The sequence below is a fragment of the Cucurbita pepo genome, chromosome LG01 (assembly GCF_002806865.2).
Source record: "Cucurbita pepo subsp. pepo cultivar mu-cu-16 chromosome LG01, ASM280686v2, whole genome shotgun sequence".
NCBI classification, from domain to species: Eukaryota; Viridiplantae; Streptophyta; class Magnoliopsida; order Cucurbitales; family Cucurbitaceae; genus Cucurbita; species Cucurbita pepo.
Genome location: NC_036638.1, coordinates 1977383 through 1998133, shown reverse-complemented (window position 1 = coordinate 1998133; position 20751 = coordinate 1977383). Strand labels below are relative to the sequence as shown.

Sequence of the window (20751 nt, the reverse complement as noted above, 5' to 3'; positions counted from 1 at the left end):
CTAAAAATATGTACTTGAGACGCGAGAGGTCGTCGTGAGTTTACTTGTTTTGTTATTTACTTTTCATATATTTTAAAGCCAAAGCTTAGTTTTGAAATTTGGCTAAACAAAGATTAAAACACAGTATAGAAAAATAATTTAGAACTACTAAGTTAAATTACAAATCATCAGCTACGTTGAATGTCTGGCACCTCAACAATTGTTTGCAAACAATACTCTTCATGTATAGCCAGTGTTCTTCTCAGCGAAGATTCCTCACCTACAGCCTAAATTTCAACAAGATGCAGTACCATGGCTGTTTATGATATAATACATTATCCTCAAATTATAAGGGAAAAAATCGCCTAAAACGCTTGTATGTACCATCCAACTTCAACATCATTGAGAAGGATAGAGTGGTTAGAGAGAGAAGAGAAGAAACAGGATGAGGCAAATGATTAAGCCTAAGGCATTCTTAGAAAAGGAAATGGAGTGGGTCTAAAAAGATGGCAAACAAATAGGCAAACCTAAGTTGTTTCTTAAAGAGAAAAAACAGTCTCCCTAAAGTGGAAGGTTGTTGCTTGAAATGGAAGGGAAGAAAGGAGCCAAACAAATAGACAGCAAACAAATAGACAGAAAACAGAGTGGGTCTACAACAGATTCTGGTTTGAGAGGAGGAGAAGGTGGTTTTAGAGAAAGACAGAAACAGAGAAGGAAAAAGAACAGGAGGCAAACAAAAGATCTGCAATTACAACAAAACTATTCATGATATCATGCCCTGTACATCCCCTTAGGAACATCAAGTAAAAAGTAGGTCACCTACCGCTAGTAGGTAAGAAAAATAAATCTACCGCTAGTAGATATTGTCCGTTTTAGCCAATTATGTATCGCTGTCAACCTCACGGTTAGAGAGGAGAACGAAACATTCCTTATAGACACGTTTTAAAACCATGAGACTCACGACAATACATAACAAGCCAAAGCAGACAATATCTACTAGCGGTGGATTTGGGCTGTTGCAAATGGTATCAAAGCCAAGTTATCGGATGGTGCGAGACACTGGTTGGAGTAGGGCTAGACTCTCTCCATAATAGACGCATTTTAAAACCGTGAGGCTGATGGTAATACGTTACAAGCCAAAACAGACAATATTTGCATGTCAGTGGACTTGGGCTATTACAACATAAGAACTACTGCATCAACAACTTTTACTAATCAGTATTCAAAGGAGACTTAGGCCAATATTAGAACATTAAGTTCAGTATAGACCACCAGATCAAAGCATGTTATTTCAGGGATAAACTAATCAGTAGGGTCACAAACATGTAGACTACTAAACCCATCTACCACTTCCAATAAAGGAGAATAACTGTACAATCAAAACTCCAATCTAAAGACATTGAGACCAAAGCTGCTCAACTTGATAACCATTGGTATAGATTATATAAACAAACCCAAGTGAACTGTATATGACATAAATCTGAACAATCACTATCAAAATGAATCACACGACAATGTATAAAACTTAAGTTATTCATACCCTTGACCATACACACCAGCTAAAATTAAAAATGGAAAAAGAAAAAGGAAAAATTACCCTCCATGTATAGGCAAGCACATGAAATTCTAACCAAAGAGGTCTACTCAGCCAAGGAACACAAGAATAAAATCCTATAAAAGTACAACTCAAAAGGCTTGTAACTTGGTGAGAAATTTAACCATCATATAAAGACTACAGACATCCATACAGTATTATCCTAAACAAAGTAAAGTTCAACCGCTTCAGATTCACTATACAACATCTGTTACCTCATTCAGATCGTTTATTTTGAGACCAATAAGATTTCTGATTTCTTATCTTTGCTGGGTGTATAAGCATTTGTTGCTGTTGCAGCATTTGCAGCCGCTCGAGTTCTGTTGTCAAGCTGAATAAGACTCCGAGTTGCCAATATCACCTGCGGTACCAAGTCATGAGATGCCCTTGCATATAAACACCTTACAGCAACGGAAGCTGCATCCTTAACATCTTGCGAATTCAAAGGAGCCAATAAACAATGTCCTAAAATTCTAAGTAATGGCTGCAAAAGCTCCCATGGAAGCGGAATTCTGAACCCCTTAGGTTCTGAATCATCGGAATTGTTCCCACACGTCTCAACTTGTAGGTTACCCATTTTTACTGAAACATCCTCTATCTCATCCCCATACTCCAAAGCCCTTTTCTCCGAAAACCCATCAATATCCAAACCATCTTCTTTATCAAATTCTCTCTTGCAGCAACAATCTTGCCCAGCCCACGACGCCGCAGAGAGGCAGAGTTCAAGCTTCGACCAGCTCGGCATCTGCGAGATCTGCTTGTAATAGCAATCGAGAGCGACGCCAATGATGCCAGCTCTTTTGGTTGACTTCACCGCGTTCTGTGGTTCAAGCGAAGGGCAAAGAACTCCAACGGATGGCCTGAATTGTGCTTGGGCAACAGAATTGGGCTTATTCAGAGGAGAATGGTAAAGAGAAGGCTGCGAAAGATCAGGAATCGCGACAAGAACAGGCTTCCCAGCCCGAGACTTAACCTCAGAGGAATAAAGCGCGAGAAGCACAGCCTCAAAGCCAGCGAGAGAAGGAGGAGAAGGGGAATCGGAGGAAGTAGAATGAACGCGAGAGAGATACAAAGAGGAAAGAAGAGGAAGAAAGGAAAGAACAACAAGGCGGAGATGAGGATCGGAAGAGAGAAAAGTATCGTAAAGCCAGTGGCAGAGAGGGTCAGAACCAGATCCAGAGACGGAGGAGGAGAGAGCAGAGGAGATAACGGAGTAAGCATCGTGAGAGGACAAAAGAGAGAGGGCCGGCCGGTCGGAATCGGCGAGAGAGGAGAGAAAAAACGAGTCGGAATGAGGGGGAAGGATGGAGGAAAGAGCGTGGATGCGAGAGCGGGCTTTGGAAACGGACTCCCACCATGAGTGCATAGGGTCGTTATCGGCAGTGGCGGTGGTGGCGGAGGGGTTGTGTGGGACGGTGGTGGAGGAGACAGAGGAGGTAGGGGAGGGGGAATGGCGGTTGTTGACGGAAGGATTCCGGTGGAAGTCCATTGGGAGCAAGGTTTGTTGTTGTTGTTGTTGTTGTTCCTCTGAAGCCCCCTGCTTTCAGGGGGACGACGAAGCCAATGGGTCAATCGTTGAGGCAAAGACAAAAGTGAATCCTTCTTTTGGATTAATGCCTTTCTTTTTTCAAGATTGACCTTCTACTTTTTCAATCTCTCAATTTTGCCCTCAAGCTTTTTTTTTTTTTTTTTTNAAAAAGAACAGGAGGCAAACAAAAGATCTGCAATTACAACAAAACTATTCATGATATCATGCCCTGTACATCCCCTTAGGAACATCAAGTAAAAAGTAGGTCACCTACCGCTAGTAGGTAAGAAAAATAAATCTACCGCTAGTAGATATTGTCCGTTTTAGCCAATTATGTATCGCTGTCAACCTCACGGTTAGAGAGGAGAACGAAACATTCCTTATAGACACGTTTTAAAACCATGAGACTCACGACAATACATAACAAGCCAAAGCAGACAATATCTACTAGCGGTGGATTTGGGCTGTTGCAAATGGTATCAAAGCCAAGTTATCGGATGGTGCGAGACACTGGTTGGAGTAGGGCTAGACTCTCTCCATAATAGACGCATTTTAAAACCGTGAGGCTGATGGTAATACGTTACAAGCCAAAACAGACAATATTTGCATGTCAGTGGACTTGGGCTATTACAACATAAGAACTACTGCATCAACAACTTTTACTAATCAGTATTCAAAGGAGACTTAGGCCAATATTAGAACATTAAGTTCAGTATAGACCACCAGATCAAAGCATGTTATTTCAGGGATAAACTAATCAGTAGGGTCACAAACATGTAGACTACTAAACCCATCTACCACTTCCAATAAAGGAGAATAACTGTACAATCAAAACTCCAATCTAAAGACATTGAGACCAAAGCTGCTCAACTTGATAACCATTGGTATAGATTATATAAACAAACCCAAGTGAACTGTATATGACATAAATCTGAACAATCACTATCAAAATGAATCACACGACAATGTATAAAACTTAAGTTATTCATACCCTTGACCATACACACCAGCTAAAATTAAAAATGGAAAAAGAAAAAGGAAAAATTACCCTCCATGTATAGGCAAGCACATGAAATTCTAACCAAAGAGGTCTACTCAGCCAAGGAACACAAGAATAAAATCCTATAAAAGTACAACTCAAAAGGCTTGTAACTTGGTGAGAAATTTAACCATCATATAAAGACTACAGACATCCATACAGTATTATCCTAAACAAAGTAAAGTTCAACCGCTTCAGATTCACTATACAACATCTGTTACCTCATTCAGATCGTTTATTTTGAGACCAATAAGATTTCTGATTTCTTATCTTTGCTGGGTGTATAAGCATTTGTTGCTGTTGCAGCATTTGCAGCCGCTCGAGTTCTGTTGTCAAGCTGAATAAGACTCCGAGTTGCCAATATCACCTGCGGTACCAAGTCATGAGATGCCCTTGCATATAAACACCTTACAGCAACGGAAGCTGCATCCTTAACATCTTGCGAATTCAAAGGAGCCAATAAACAATGTCCTAAAATTCTAAGTAATGGCTGCAAAAGCTCCCATGGAAGCGGAATTCTGAACCCCTTAGGTTCTGAATCATCGGAATTGTTCCCACACGTCTCAACTTGTAGGTTACCCATTTTTACTGAAACATCCTCTATCTCATCCCCATACTCCAAAGCCCTTTTCTCCGAAAACCCATCAATATCCAAACCATCTTCTTTATCAAATTCTCTCTTGCAGCAACAATCTTGCCCAGCCCACGACGCCGCAGAGAGGCAGAGTTCAAGCTTCGACCAGCTCGGCATCTGCGAGATCTGCTTGTAATAGCAATCGAGAGCGACGCCAATGATGCCAGCTCTTTTGGTTGACTTCACCGCGTTCTGTGGTTCAAGCGAAGGGCAAAGAACTCCAACGGATGGCCTGAATTGTGCTTGGGCAACAGAATTGGGCTTATTCAGAGGAGAATGGTAAAGAGAAGGCTGCGAAAGATCAGGAATCGCGACAAGAACAGGCTTCCCAGCCCGAGACTTAACCTCAGAGGAATAAAGCGCGAGAAGCACAGCCTCAAAGCCAGCGAGAGAAGGAGGAGAAGGGGAATCGGAGGAAGTAGAATGAACGCGAGAGAGATACAAAGAGGAAAGAAGAGGAAGAAAGGAAAGAACAACAAGGCGGAGATGAGGATCGGAAGAGAGAAAAGTATCGTAAAGCCAGTGGCAGAGAGGGTCAGAACCAGATCCAGAGACGGAGGAGGAGAGAGCAGAGGAGATAACGGAGTAAGCATCGTGAGAGGACAAAAGAGAGAGGGCCGGCCGGTCGGAATCGGCGAGAGAGGAGAGAAAAAACGAGTCGGAATGAGGGGGAAGGATGGAGGAAAGAGCGTGGATGCGAGAGCGGGCTTTGGAAACGGACTCCCACCATGAGTGCATAGGGTCGTTATCGGCAGTGGCGGTGGTGGCGGAGGGGTTGTGTGGGACGGTGGTGGAGGAGACAGAGGAGGTAGGGGAGGGGGAATGGCGGTTGTTGACGGAAGGATTCCGGTGGAAGTCCATTGGGAGCAAGGTTTGTTGTTGTTGTTGTTGTTGTTCCTCTGAAGCCCCCTGCTTTCAGGGGGACGACGAAGCCAATGGGTCAATCGTTGAGGCAAAGACAAAAGTGAATCCTTCTTTTGGATTAATGCCTTTCTTTTTTCAAGATTGACCTTCTACTTTTTCAATCTCTCAATTTTGCCCTCAAGCTTTTTTTTTTTTTTTTCAAGTCCTTTAAATTTCATAAAAATAATAATTTACTCAAACTTAATTTATAATTCCAAAAATGCCCTCCTTGAATGAAAAATCAACGAGAATCAAATAAAATGATGTACAACATGCGAGACTGAACGACTCTATGAAATTACATTACGGGTAGAGACATCTCTATTTTTTCCCTCGAGAATCCTTAGAATTATCACTGTTTAGCTTTCAATTGGCTTCTGACCAATCAAATGAAATGTGAATAACCCGTTCTCCTCTTTTTGAAATAAGGGACGCTTCTGATTCTGTCGATGCTTGAAATAATTTAGTCTTCTCCATATCGACCTTTCATCGACAATTTTTTAAAAATATGAGTATTTTTTAAATAAATGATGAATTTTAGGAGTAATGATTCTTTGGAAAGTTGACCGACTATTCTAATTTCCTCAAAATTATATAATTTAATTTTATTTTCCTCTTTTGATTGGGAAGTTATTGATAATAAATCAATTATGGAGGTTGAACTTCAAGCAGTTACTTATTATTTAATGTGTGAAAATTCACCACATTAATTGATTGATCCTTCAACTTTTATTTAATTCAATATAGTCCCTGTACTTTTGAAAATATCAATTGTGCCCCTACATTAATGTAAATCAAAGTTGGCAGACACAGAGGATGAAACAGCCCAGCCCCTTGACGTGTATGTGCAAAATGAATGTTGAACAGTAATAGTTTTCCTATATGTTATGCAAGCTTCAATAGGAACTACATTCATATGTATGTACCAACCAAAGTGTATTGATTACATGACTAAATGGCAATGGCAAGATTGAAGTTCAAACACTCTGAAACTTAGAGACGAAGCACATGATTGTGATATAGACATTGTCTCGAGTGATCCTCATCAAGGAAGTGCAAGGACAGTTATATAATACACACACAAGACGGGAAAGAGAAGATGGGTGAGAAGCCAAGCAGAAAATTTTATATAATATGACTATTGTCACCGTTCTTTTTAGTTCAACAATACATAGGGTGGGAGATCTGATCTCTTGGCCAAGAATCACTCATTCATCCAGCTATATAAAATTGTTTGCTACATTACACGGTTCCAAATTCCATTTCCTTCAAATAATTTGATGCATGAGAGAGAGGAATATGTCGATGTACGTGCATACGTGTAAGAGGTGAAAGATTCAAAACTTCGACCTTCTAAGTTGACGATAGAGTAAAATATGTAGACATATCATTCATATCAAAATCTACAGGATCAGTTGAAGAAATCGGAAATGATCCCAATATATCGTACACAATTACAAATTTGTAGTTCCACAGACTTTATTTTCACATAGAAGCTATGCAGTCCACGAGACAAATGTCACAGAAATATCAATCATCAACTACAATGATGTTAAATCATGGTACATTCTTTATGTTATAGAAAAGAAAAAACTTTTAACTTAGAAATTGAAACATGTAGCATATGAAATAATAAGCTTTCCTCCTCCTATCCTACACGCCACTATAAACTCTTTCTGGCATTTGAAAGTTTGTAAATACACTCAGTGTGAAGATCACAAATCATTATATGAATGGTGATTGTGAGGCAGTTTCCATGAAGAAAAAAGGAAGGTTACCTCAGTCGAAAATTCTCTCACCGGTTGAGAAGAGCAAAAATACAATAGAGCTAAGAATGCAGAGCAGCCCTGGAATGGAGAAAACAGCTCTCCAGCTTTCTGGACTTGAGAGATCTGAATTGGAAGCCTTTGCAGCTTCCAGTAGTTTGCCAGTTAAACCGACACCAATAATACCAGCTAACGTACCAGCAGTGTTCGAAACTCCCATGACAATACCGGCATATCGAGGAGCGATATCCATATGATTCACAGCAAATCCTGCTCTCCCTAAAGCTAAGAAACCAAGAGCCACAGATGAGCAGAAGATAGCCCCCCCAGAAGTTCTGAACATGGGGATAGCCATCAGTGCCAGCGATGCTACAGCAAAGCCTATTGTGTTCAAGAATTTCCGAGTTCGAGTAACAGATAATATTCTTTTGGTAACCAAGTGATCAGCAGCTATCCCACCAATATTCGAGAACAAGAACATGTTAAGGTAAGGCAACATCTTAGAAGAACCCATCTCCTGGAGACTAAGTTGAAGACCAAGCTCAAAGTAGGTAGGCAGCCAGTTCATCAATACATATAACGCATAATGGAAGGTAAAATTGTTTACAACGATCGCCCAAACTGGCAAGCTCAACAAGATTTTCTTCCATGGGATGTTCGAGGTTCGTGTTGAAGTTCCTCTATCCTCTACTTTTACTTTATGGTTTCCTTTCATTGGCAGCAGAGATTCACCAAAACCAGCAGCAACAGCTTTGGCATGTTCAGAACGTGGAGGATCGCTTGCATACATGAGCCATAGCACAGACCATGTGGCACCTAACAACGCCTCGGCAGCAAATACCGACTGAGGCCCTCTATACTTTACCAGGCTCGGAAGGATAAGCATTCCAGCAGCGGCACCTAAGTACATTCCTGAGGTTGTAAGAGAAACAGATCTAGATCTCTCGTGAGGAGGAACCCACTGTGCTAAAACAGTGTGGATTGAGGGGAAGATGAAACCCTGTGCCACACCAACGAGTAACCGAGCAATTACCAAGACCATCACCCGACTCGGATCGAGTGGGACTAATGCACAGGTCAAGGACCATAAAATAAATGAGATCAGAAGAACCCTTCTTCCTCCAATTTTTTGAGCGGCCCATCCACCAGGAACCTGGGAACAGGCATACCCATAGTAAAACGTTGAAAGTATAGTACCTTTGCTTGATTGATCTACCCCCACAGCATCAGCTGCAAATGTATAAGCAATCGAAAAGCCAACACGTTCCACATAACAAACAGATGTGCAGATAAACGTTAAAAGAACGATCCAATAACGCTTCGGAATTTTCATCATCGACATACTTCGCCAACAATTCTACGCATACTTTAGAGAACCTTTACAGTTGAAGATTGAGAAAAATCCCCCAAGTGGCTAAGAAGATATCGTAAACAACTTGATATATTTCAACAGTATCTAGAATGATAGAAAGGGCCTGAAAAAAGAAGAGGAAAATTTTAGGACATGAAACAGAAAACAGAAACTAAGTTCAATGTAAGCAAAATAATTGCTCCAAATTAACTTCTTGTCTTCTGAGAAAGAAGATAGATGAGTGCATCACAAGAACAGGCTAATGAAAGATAATTGACTTCTTTCCTCATGTGTAATTTGAACATTTCTTGCAAATCGAAATACTCAGATCAACAAATGGATGCATTGGCAGATAATATGATCTTATTACAACAGATCTAAGAATCGAGAAACCCATTGCTTAAAGTCAATCTCTGACTAGAAATGTCGATGGAGTGGCTACAAACGCATTCATATAAATCTATGTGATCGGGATTTACAAAGAAATGTGAGAAGTCCTCTGACGCAATCCTACTTACTAATCCAGTTTATAACTCAGAAAACGAGAAGGAAACGACTCGAGAAAGTAGTGGTTGAATGATTAGACGAAGTGCTGATGAAGAACAAATTATATGAACTAACAATACACCAAAATGAAAGAAAATTCATGCTGTAACGACCTAGATTGGTCAAATAGACGATTCCTTATCGAACTTACGAGAGCAGAGAGCAGAAATTTGCAGGAATGAGAAATAAAGCCACGGATTAAAAACAAATAGGTGATTGAGTTCTTACAAAATGGTACAGATTCAGCAGAGGAAGATCACATTTCCAGCAACAGAGACAGTGAAGAGAAATCGAAAAATTCGTAGACAAATGTGCCTTTCACGAGAGCCAAATGCATCAAGTCAACTCTGCTATGGGGGTGGGTAGGTTCGGCCGTTGAATGCTCAAATTCAGACGCAAAAATGCACTTGAGTGAGAGAACCAGTCGAATTCACGTGCATTAATGGGGAGAAAGTAGGGGTTTTAGCGTAATTGGGCCTTTCTTGATAAGAACAATAAATCACAAAATTAGTCTTCTTAGAATAATTCCAACCGCCCCCCACAAACCCCGACACAAAGTCCTCCCACCACCGGCGTTCGGCATGAACAAGACACCACTGATCGGAGATTCAACCGGCGGCGATGCCCGACAGGTGAAGAAGAGAACCGGCGGCAAATTCGTTTTTTTTTCCCTCTTTTTCTTCCTTTTTGACATAGAGATCTGATTTGAGAAGCAAAGGTAGGACAGGATTATAGGAATTGGGCCCCACTCTCTGGAATCGCTTCTCCGGGAAAGAATTTCTATTTTTTTTTTCTTTTTTTCTAAAGAAAAATCACATAAAAATTCAAATTTCCACTTCAAATATTTATTATATTTATATTTAATATCCCAATTTTAAAAAATATAAATTTTAGGGTAAGAATTTAAACCTTGAGAAAAATAATAATAATATCCCAATTTTAAATTATATTTATATCTTATCAAATATGTTAGTATGGATTTTCTTACTCTATAAAACATGTATAAGGAAAATAAAGAAGGTTGAAAATTTTGCTAAATGTTAATGAGCAAACTAATGTCGAGTGTAAATTACGATAATTTAATAATAAATGTGAAAATGAATATTAAACTTTTAACAAAAAAAAAATTATATATGAACTATGGTCGAATTAGTAAAAAAAGACGAGAAAATAGTATAATTTTTTATTTAAAAAGAGTCAAATACGGAATGGGTAAGCTAAAATTTTAGACATTACAAAGTTACGTGTTCTAACCTATCTACTTCAATTCTTTATACATATATATATATATTGATTTATAATTTTCCTTTGACAAAAGTAACCAAGAAATTTTTCAATAGTAACCAAGAAATTTATAATTTTCGACAATTTCACATCAAAACGATGATCCAGAGCTTGCTTATAATGGAGATAATCCTTGAGAATGTTCTTAAAATATAAGCAACTTTGGAGAAGAAGCACTTCATTAGTGTTCCCTGCCACAAGAACTTGAACAAACTTTGTTTCTTTTCGGAGGGAATCCTCCTAATCTCTCACAATATTCACATAATTCAGAGGAATAAGAAACAACGAGACAAGAACAGCCAATGTTCTTCAAGATTATTACTACAATGAATTCTCCAGAAACCAAGATACAAACATAATCATTTCACTAATCACACCAAAATCCTTACAAAAGAAAGAACGAGACAAGAACAGCCAATGTTCTTCAAGATTATAACAAGATATAAACATTGTTGTTCTATGACAAAATCTAATCCTGAGACAATAAATAATTGAATCATTTATCGAACTTAATCCATCCAAGTGATGTGTAATATAAATTCATTGGTAGAGAAGGAAAATTTGATAATACAAACCAATATACTTACGCAACATCACTTCATCAGATCAAATTTGAAAAATCAGCTGAATTCTCATGTTTTGATTACCAACCCCTCTACAAATTACTGAGAACTCAGATATGTGGTACAAGATGAACAACCCAGAAAATTTATGATGAAATTATTTTTTTCTATATAAAAAAAAAGTGGAAACTATATGCACAAATGTGATATATATATATATATATATATGGTAAATATATACATATATCAATCCTTAACTTACACGAGGGGGCTTCCAGAAATCATCTCGGACCAGACAGTTCATCAGGAGGCATTTCAGCAGTAGAGTCGAGAATCCAAGTAGTACTTGGGTGGGGATTGCGGCTTACTTCTTGTTGGAACCGATCCTCTTTCTGCCATTCTTCCCATCTTTCAGATAAGCCATCACCCTCGAGCATCCGTACAACCTCCGACATCTTAGGCCGCTCGGTAGGAGTGCCTTGTGTGCACAACAAGGCAACTTGTATGAGCTGCTCGACTTCATCGTCAGGATAGTTTCCCGCAAGATCGGGATCGACTAGCGTTTCAAGCCTCTTGTCTTTTAGAAGTCCTTTCACCTATAATTCTCCACAGTGGATATATAATGAATACTTCGCCTAAAGTCCAAGCTATCTTATATGTAACTAACAAGGTCTGAATCATACAACTTTTAATGCATCCACCGTCTATTCAATACTAAGCCAATCTATTATATTAGTTCTTATGACGCCTTTATGTGTAGTCCTAAAAGGTTGAGGAAGCAGCCTTAAGAGAACTAAACTAATGAACTAAATTATGAAAACCCTTTAATGTATTGTACTCATAAGAAGTGGATGTTATGTTGCGTTTTACTGATACCAAAAGATACCGAGCAACGAAACCATGTTTTCGTAGGTGTCAACATATTACGTTATAGCATCCAAAAATATTAAGGTAAGGAAAAACATACCCAGTCAAGAAGCATCACATCATCATCATTTGCAAGCCGGGCAAGATCAAAGGCCCTCTGTCCAGTTATGAGTTCGAGGAGCATTACCCCGTACCCAAAAACATCAGTCTTCTCAGAAGACTTTCCAGTCGAAAGGTACTCGGGCGCTATATGCCCAATTGTTCCTCTTACTGCAGTTGTGACATGAGTATCTTTGTAGTCCATGAGTTTAGCCAGCCCAAAATCACCAACCACGGCTTCAAACTCCTCGTCAAGCAAAATGTTTGCAGCTTTCACATCCCTATGAATTATCTTAGGATCACAATGATCATGTAGATAAGCAAGTCCCCTTGCCGATCCCAAAGCAATGCGTTTTCGGTTCGACCAATTAAGTGGAGGCTGTAATTCTGAACGCTCTACAATAGTGTAAACCAAAAGCAAGAGAGTATCATGTGAAAATTCAGCACGTGATGTGATTATGTTAACTTGTAATACTTTTAAAATTCACCCATGCAGTCATTTCATGTGATTGTGGATTTACCAGAGAGAGAGAGAGAGTTCAGTTCAGTATGCAATCTTTATGGTCATATGACTGCAACTCTATGCAGAGTTTTAAGAACCATAATATATATAAAGTATGCTATGAAACAGTACCTCTTAAACACGATGCTACACTTCCATTAACCATATATGGATAGACCAACACCCGCTCAGTTGGCGTCATACAAAATCCACGCAGGCGGAGAAGATTACGATGCACAGCCATGCTGATCATCTCAACTTCTGTTTGAAATTGCAGCTCCCCACCCTGGGAACGTTCTTCTTTGAGTCTTTTAACTGCCACTAGAGATCCATCAGCCAGACGTCCCTTATAGACCTTGCCAAAACCACCTCTACCTAGAATATTTTTGTTGCTAAAATTATCCGTAGCAACTTGTAGTTCACGTAGAGAGAACCTCTTAAGCTGACCAAGATGAACTTCTGGATCCTCTTCAGCTGTATAGAAGAAGTGAAATTGAATAAATATTCCTGTTAAATGATGTAGGAATGTAACATTTTCATAACTTTGTTGCTAAGTACACTGACCAGGTACATCAAAGAAATGATCTTGAGGTTTCTTCCGACGCCACAGAGCAACTGCAACAGCAGGAGCAGCAAACAGTAAAGCAGCACCAGCAGCAACTCCACCAGCAATAGCTCCAGTGGCAGAATTACCTAAAAGCCAAGCACCAAATTGAACAGAAAAGATAATTTAATCAACAGTGTCAAATGACCATATATGTCTTTCTTAATCTTCTTCTTTTTCTTCTTCTTCTTCATTTTTCTTTTTTTTTTTTTTATTTTTTTTTTTTTTTTTCAAGAAACGAACTTTTTGTTGGTAATCTAGAAGATGCATAAAAAATAAGAAGGAAACGAAAAATAGTAGAAAAAAGCCAAAACCCACCATTCATAACAAACTTGTTTGAGATTCGAATAGTAGATCTAAATGTCCAAGAACCTCAAAACGACAAGCAATCAATCCAAGGGAAAGTAAGACCTAGATTACCTAGTTGATTAAATATCTCAAGGCAAGAACACTTGCTTGAAATTCGAATCACTCCACAAGCAAGATTGATCAAGTCAAGCTTGAATGATTCTACTCATGCAACCTAAACTACATAGAATTGCAAAGAAGTTAGCCCTTTGCAAAGCAAGATTGATCAAGTCAAGCTTGAATGATTCTACTCATGCAACCTAAACTACATAGAATTGCAAAGAAGTTTAGCCCTTTGCATTTGTGCTTTTTACTGCATTTTTCAAGTCTACTTTAAAAGACAACATACCTGCTTTATATAACCTCNCATATGACTGCAACTCTATGCAGAGTTTTAAGAACCATAATATATATAAAGTATGCTATGAAACAGTACCTCTTAAACACGATGCTACACTTCCATTAACCATATATGGATAGACCAACACCCGCTCAGTTGGCGTCATACAAAATCCACGCAGGCGGAGAAGATTACGATGCACAGCCATGCTGATCATCTCAACTTCTGTTTGAAATTGCAGCTCCCCACCCTGGGAACGTTCTTCTTTGAGTCTTTTAACTGCCACTAGAGATCCATCAGCCAGACGTCCCTTATAGACCTTGCCAAAACCACCTCTACCTAGAATATTTTTGTTGCTAAAATTATCCGTAGCAACTTGTAGTTCACGTAGAGAGAACCTCTTAAGCTGACCAAGATGAACTTCTGGATCCTCTTCAGCTGTATAGAAGAAGTGAAATTGAATAAATATTCCTGTTAAATGATGTAGGAATGTAACATTTTCATAACTTTGTTGCTAAGTACACTGACCAGGTACATCAAAGAAATGATCTTGAGGTTTCTTCCGACGCCACAGAGCAACTGCAACAGCAGGAGCAGCAAACAGTAAAGCAGCACCAGCAGCAACTCCACCAGCAATAGCTCCAGTGGCAGAATTACCTAAAAGCCAAGCACCAAATTGAACAGAAAAGATAATTTAATCAACAGTGTCAAATGACCATATATGTCTTTCTTAATCTTCTTCTTTTTCTTCTTCTTCTTCATTTTTCTTTTTTTTTTTTTTTTCAAGAAACGAACTTTTTGTTGGTAATCTAGAAGATGCATAAAAAATAAGAAGGAAACGAAAAATAGTAGAAAAAAGCCAAAACCCACCATTCATAACAAACTTGTTTGAGATTCGAATAGTAGATCTAAATGTCCAAGAACCTCAAAACGACAAGCAATCAATCCAAGGGAAAGTAAGACCTAGATTACCTAGTTGATTAAATATCTCAAGGCAAGAACACTTGCTTGAAATTCGAATCACTCCACAAGCAAGATTGATCAAGTCAAGCTTGAATGATTCTACTCATGCAACCTAAACTACATAGAATTGCAAAGAAGTTAGCCCTTTGCAAAGCAAGATTGATCAAGTCAAGCTTGAATGATTCTACTCATGCAACCTAAACTACATAGAATTGCAAAGAAGTTTAGCCCTTTGCATTTGTGCTTTAGATTACCTAGTTGATTAAATATCTCAAGGCAAGAACACTTGCTTGAGATTCGAATCACTCCACAAGCAAGATTGATCAAGTCAAGCTTGAATGATTCTACTCATGCAACCTAAACTACATAGAATTGCAAAGAAGTTTAGCCCTTTGCATTTGTGCTTTTTACTGCATTTTTCAAGTCTACTTTAAAAGACAACATACCTGCTTTATATAACCTCATCTTTTATAACTATATAGCAACTAAATGTAACCTTAAAATAAATAAAAAAAAGTTTTAAAATATATTAATGAAACACCTTAGCACTAGATTATCATCCACCCAAAAATTGTAACCATCCAAGAAGCTTGATTCTTCTAATTGCAACTTGAGTTCATCTTGAGGTAATTTGAACAATTTTTTTTTTAACATCCTCCTTCAAATCCATATTACATGATTCAGATGTCTGTTCATATCACTTATGGTTTCTTTCCAACCATAGTACCAAAATAACTTCTTTAACCATGCTTATCCATATCAACATTGCTTCAAATGCCAAAGTTGAACAATCTAGCGTCGGCTATATCTAATTGAACAGTCTAGTATTTTAAATGGCATCTAGAAGAATACTGGAGATAATTGAGTTTTCAAAATAAATGAACCAGGCATAAGTATGCTATGTTATAGAAGAAAGACCACATTATCTAATGGCTGGACAGCTAGCTGGACTTATTTATCTACTGCTTTCATGTGTTTTTACTTCTTTCTTAAATAATTATTCATTTATATTCCATACATTTTTTTTTTAAAAGAAAACTATTAAAATGCATTATAAATTAAATTATAGTAAATAGAAAATGAAAATATGAGAAATAATATTTTTTTCCAAACAGCTTCATATTCAAACAAACACAAGAAAATATAGGAAATAGAAGTAAAAGTGTCCAAGTCAATGAGGCAATTTGAAGACCTCTAAGCCTCCGAGAGGCTTGGAACTCTCTTAACTTGAACACGCACTCAATAGACAAGAAAATCAGTAAAAATAATTTATAACATCAAATACAATCAACATATATTGCAAAACATGTTCATATTGAGAAATATGTTTTTTAAATAATAATAATATTAAAAGAAAAAGTAATAGCGGGAGACTTATATGATAACAAACCTGATGTGGGGGTTGGTGAAGAAGGTAAAGGAGATGGTGGAGGACGTACGGCAGACTCATTTAGATTATTGTTAGCAAAACTGCGTAGAGAAGGAAGGTCAGCAACTCTTAATGGGCTTCTGTTATATGATAAAGAAAGAAAGAAAGAAAATAAAAGACATAAAGCTTATTACCTGATAGGGGTAAAAAGAGAAAAAGAACCATTGATCGGAATATCTCCAGTTAGGTGATTATATGAAAGATCCCTGAAGTACAATTGAATGATAATGTTACTTAAAACAGAAAAGGAAACGAAAATGACAGAAAAGAGCAAGAGTAACTGGTCCCTTGGAATAATATTAAAAAGCACAACACTCACAGGACTTGCAAGGATTTAACTTTGGTTAATGACATTGGAATAGTTCCTGTCAAGCTGTTGTTGTTAAGACGCCTATTTCATATATGAAGAAGAAAACCATGTAAGAGATCCACTTAAGAGGGAGTTCAAAAAAAAAGCACAGAAATATAACAAAAGAACGGGAAAAAAATCAAAGAATCAAGGTGGGTATGAATTGAATAAGGATGACATGATGAAATATAAATTATAAAGCAGTAGTTCAGATTTGGGAATGCACGGTCATGCAAAAAAGCTTCATATGTCTGAAAGTATTTAACGTTAGTTTTTCCGTTGTAAACTGGTACAAAGCCCTCCTTTTCTCATTCTCAATAGGAAAGCATCAAGAGAACTGTCATTCCAATGACTTCGTGATAAAAGTAACTTCGAAGACGACAGCAGAGCTGTTATAGACATCTTTGATTGGATGTAAACAAATATATATATTAAGCATGCAGTAAAGGTGAGGGTAAATAATACCACAATCTTGATTCTTTCTCTGGTCTCTTTTCTTGGAAGGCCTAAGCACAAATAATAAAGTTCGGAAAAGGAATCCTAACCACCTCCTAAACCCCAACACGGGTAAAAAGGGGGAACAGAGGGCTTCTCTGTCTAATGCTTCTTAAAGCTCAGAATTTTCCTCGCGGCCCACCATTTATCATGATAGAGACGTTGGAATTTGCATAGAAACCCCTAATCCACCTCCTCCATCTATCCCCAAACCCTTTAAGCTGCAAGATGTGGTTAAGGTAGCCTGATCCACCTTATCATAGGCTTTTTAAAGTAATGAAGCCCCTTTTCTGTCTAGAGTGTAGTCATCTGTTGCTTCAGCAACAATAAGGATAGCATCAATAATTTGCCTCCCTCCAACAAAAGCCATTTGGGAGTAATTGAGTTTTGTTTGACCTCCCTCCAAAAAATTCCATTTCCAATTTTCCAGTCTAGTTCCTTGTTAGGTATGTTTTTCTTTCTAGTTTAGCAGAAAATTAATCGAGCTTTGTTTGATCTCCCAAAAAGGAAGCTAAATAAGTTTCCAGCTATAACATAGAATATGTGCAAATCTGATCCTTAATAGTCTATGGTTGGCATGAGCCAACGTCCAAGTGTCCAAGGAACTAATTCTAACTAACACAAAGGGTGGGTCTTTATCTACTCTACTTGATTATATGGAAGCCAACATATGTAAGCATCTAGCACAAGCCTTATTTAAAAAATAAGGGGAAAAGAAAGTTCAGGATTGAGTGGCAAGAAACTCTTTACTTTTTTGTGCCCTTATTAGAACGCTGAAGGCATTAGTGCCTTACCCCCAAACGATTAGTTTCGCCTATGACTTATGAAAATCCTACTAATAAAAAAGGAAAAATGCAAAAAGAAATAGTGTTGGGTGGTAAAAGAGGATTTATAAGGCTTTTGATAAAGTTGATCAGTGTTTTGTGGATGAAGTTCTTCAAGCCAGGTTTCTCGTTTAAAATGAAGAAACGGGTAGATAGTTTCGTAACCACCACATCCTTCTTATTCGTTCCTGTTCCTTCTCATTGGAAAATCTATGAGAAAAGTAAAAACTACTAGTGGTTTAAAGGAACGAAATCCTATCTCATCCATCCTTTTACTCCAAATAAGATGTCATCAGTGAATTATTTACTAGAGCCATTGATTAAAACTTGCAGTTTTCTATTATGCATACTTTCAGAGCTCACATAAATTACTACCAAAATATCACAAAGAATTATCTTTCCTTTCTTATTTACTTGATANTGAAATTACTAAAAAACTGAAACAAAAATCCATTCTCAAAAAAGTACATCAAACAAACCAACCATGCAGCAAAAGCATGGCAGAAAAGGAAAAGGAAAATATAAATCAGATGCTAAAAAAGTACACAGAAGGAGGGAAAGTTTAAGGATGTGTAACCATACAGGAAACGCAGATTATCAAGCTGGCCAAGTGTGACGGGTATGTGACCAGTTAAATTGTTCAAGTAAAGATCCAAGCTCACCAAGTTTGTCAAATCCCCAAGCTCCTCCGGAATTCCTCCACTAATATTGTTACTATAGAGTTCCCTGTCATATCATATCAGTTCATGTTATTTGCAACTAAGATAATTATCATTTCATATCAGTTCATGTTATTTGCAACTAAGATAATTCTCATATCACATCAGTTCATGTTATTTGCAACTAAGATAATTATCATATCATATCAGTTCATGTTATTTGCAACTAAGATAATTATCATAGATAAATTGCATTCCCTCACTCTTACTTTTTAAGCATATCCAGTCAATTGGATCTTTGAGATATTTTTATTATTTCTTTCGATTCTGCAATCCTTGATGACGGCATAAAGGAATAAAGACTAAGATGTGTAACATTTAGAAGAAACGTAATTCATGAAATTTGGTAAGAAACTAGATGACAATATAACCTTGTGCACAATCAAAGATAAAAAAAAGAGATTGGTGTAGCCACGAATCGGCGAACACTCACAGATACTGTAAACTCGAAAGCTGACCAAGTTGTGGAACTAATGTGCCAGATAGATTTGCATTTCCAAGATCACTGGACAAATAAGAAGGAAAAGATTGAGGGGCCAGCAATCATAATAATAATTTCCAAAAGCAACATTTGTTCCAAGCTCCTAGTAGACATAGAAGCTTACACTCGAATGACAGTATTCACGTTGTCACAGGTGACATGAAACCAAGTGCAGGGATTAACAAGTGTTGGATCCCAACTCTGCAATACGCTGTTGGGATCTTGTAAATTCGACTTCAATGCATACAAAGCATCGCCTGCCCCCACGAAGTACACAATAGTTAGTCCAAGAAACGAGCATCCACAAAGTGCAGCGAGCAGTTAACGTATTCAATACAAACTAGGAACAGTGATGTGCAATCATCAGAAGGCTTGAAGATTATCACAGTCTCAAACCAAACAAAACTTCGAGTTCGATTAAATTTCGATATGGCTAAAGCTCAGTCAATAAATTTGCAAAATCTCCAGCAAAATACAAAACCATGATTCTTATTCCAAACGGTACAATGCTATCCCAAAATGTAATCACATGGGCAGCCTGTACTAGAGATGCTTCGTTTGAACTATAAACCTAGATAGCTAAATAATTCGACGCATCGTAATCTATATATCAGATTTTCCGGCGATCAAACATGTGGAACAACACAGATGGTCGCATTCGTTTTCTCATTTTGTCAACGGAATCAAATCGGAAAACAGAAACAAAACCCAAAGAAGAACGGATTACCGACGCGGATATGAACAAGAAATTCAATAAGCAAATACCTTCAGGATTAGCAGAGAGCAGCGAAACAAACCGGAGCACCAAAATTATCCACAGAGAAGACGAAGAACGCAACATCACCGACATAACGCAAACCAAAATCCCGCACTAAAGTTTACACTCGAAACAATCCGACATAGTGAGCAGAGGGATTTAGGAGGAGGAGCGCCAAGAGGTCAAAGCTCAACAGAATCCTCGAATCGGAGCTCCAGATTCTGTGGGAACCTTCGAGGAAACTGCTCAAAACGTGAAGGAACCCCGTTGACTGCAACAGGGTCGAGGAGACTCGAAGTAAGGAATTGAAGAAAATGTTATGGACGAAGAAGAAGAAGAAGAAGAAGCGAAAAAATTGACCACTTGCAGAGCTTGCAGGCTTCCATGGAATGAGAAGAAGAAATTGCACAGGAAATTGGGATGGGTTGAATTAAAACGGAAGGAGAAAAGTCGTTGATTTTCTTTGGTCTTTGTTCTTCTTCCTTCACTTCTTTTCTTGAAATCAAATAGTCCAACTCCAAAATAGAGATTCAACCAAGAACACAAAAATGCTCAATTATCAAAGCATCCAAAATTCAACTGAAAAAAAAAAATACATAGCCACAACAATCATAAAACCAACACCATTTTTAACCTGTTCGAGATAATGTTTTTACTTTTAGAACCCATTTGTTACTCAAAAGATACTCTTGAGTCAATGGGGATGGCTATGTATGAACCATAGAAAACAAGATTAGCATAGCACTATCTGTAAGACCTTGTCAAAGCTATTTTTTTTTTCTAAATG

At 38.0% G+C, this 20751-nt stretch overlaps 4 protein-coding genes across 5 annotated transcripts; all 4 read right to left on the bottom strand.

Annotated features, from left to right (window-relative positions):
- Positions 1-1451: 1451 nt before the first annotated feature.
- Positions 1452-3188, bottom strand: LOC111787735. Its single transcript, XM_023667777.1, has one exon. It carries the CDS (start codon positions 3060-3062, stop codon positions 1803-1805), a length of 1260 nt encoding a protein of 419 aa, XP_023523545.1. The 5' UTR covers positions 3063-3188; the 3' UTR covers positions 1452-1802.
- An 836-nt stretch (positions 3189-4024) lies between these two features.
- LOC111787583 lies at positions 4025-5761 on the bottom strand. Its single transcript, XM_023667601.1, has one exon. The coding sequence runs from the start codon at positions 5633-5635 to the stop codon at positions 4376-4378; it is 1260 nt and encodes a 419-aa protein (XP_023523369.1). The 5' UTR covers positions 5636-5761; the 3' UTR covers positions 4025-4375.
- A 1286-nt stretch (positions 5762-7047) lies between these two features.
- On the bottom strand, positions 7048-10037 carry LOC111809055 (probable anion transporter 5). Its single transcript, XM_023695425.1, has 2 exons — positions 9569-10037; positions 7048-8918 (listed from the first exon to the last, which is right to left on the bottom strand). Exon 2 carries the CDS (start codon positions 8783-8785, stop codon positions 7457-7459), a length of 1329 nt encoding a protein of 442 aa, XP_023551193.1. The 5' UTR covers positions 8786-8918; positions 9569-10037; the 3' UTR covers positions 7048-7456.
- Positions 10038-10284: 247 nt separating this feature from the next.
- On the bottom strand, positions 10285-20684 carry LOC111793907 (BRASSINOSTEROID INSENSITIVE 1-associated receptor kinase 1-like). Of its 2 annotated transcripts, XM_023675989.1 has the most exons (12): positions 19973-20684; positions 19332-19464; positions 19160-19231; positions 18590-18733; positions 16659-16730; positions 16474-16545; positions 16301-16380; positions 14476-14604; positions 14044-14385; positions 12155-12549; positions 11452-11783; positions 10285-10296 (listed from the first exon to the last, which is right to left on the bottom strand). In XM_023675989.1, the coding sequence occupies exons 1-11, from the start codon at positions 20055-20057 to the stop codon at positions 11469-11471; spliced, it is 1839 nt and encodes a 612-aa protein (XP_023531757.1). In that variant the 5' UTR covers positions 20058-20684; the 3' UTR covers positions 10285-10296; positions 11452-11468. The 2 variants fall into 2 exon arrangements, with proteins under 2 accessions (XP_023531757.1, XP_023531749.1); XM_023675981.1 differs by lacking the exon at positions 10285-10296 and having other exon boundaries at positions 11151-11783.
- Between the last annotated feature and the right edge of the window lie 67 nt (positions 20685-20751).

Excerpts from the sequence above, each read along its gene's own strand:
- LOC111787735 (XM_023667777.1), bottom strand. The coding sequence starts at position 3,062 with ATGGACTTCCACCGGAATCCTTCCGTCAACAACCGCCATTCCCCCTCC.
- LOC111787583 (XM_023667601.1), bottom strand. The coding sequence starts at position 5,635 with ATGGACTTCCACCGGAATCCTTCCGTCAACAACCGCCATTCCCCCTCC.
- LOC111809055 (XM_023695425.1), bottom strand. The coding sequence starts at position 8,785 with ATGTCGATGATGAAAATTCCGAAGCGTTATTGGATCGTTCTTTTAACG.
- LOC111793907 (XM_023675989.1), bottom strand. The coding sequence starts at position 20,057 with ATGTCGGTGATGTTGCGTTCTTCGTCTTCTCTGTGGATAATTTTGGTG. Across the intron at positions 18,734-19,159 it reads CTTTCGAGTTTACAGTATCT|GGAACTCTATAGTAACAATA; the intron begins GTGAGTGTTCGC and ends ATGATATGACAG. Across the intron at positions 16,731-18,589 it reads CTTGATAATCTGCGTTTCCT|GCGTCTTAACAACAACAGCT; the intron begins GTATGGTTACAC and ends TATATGAAATAG.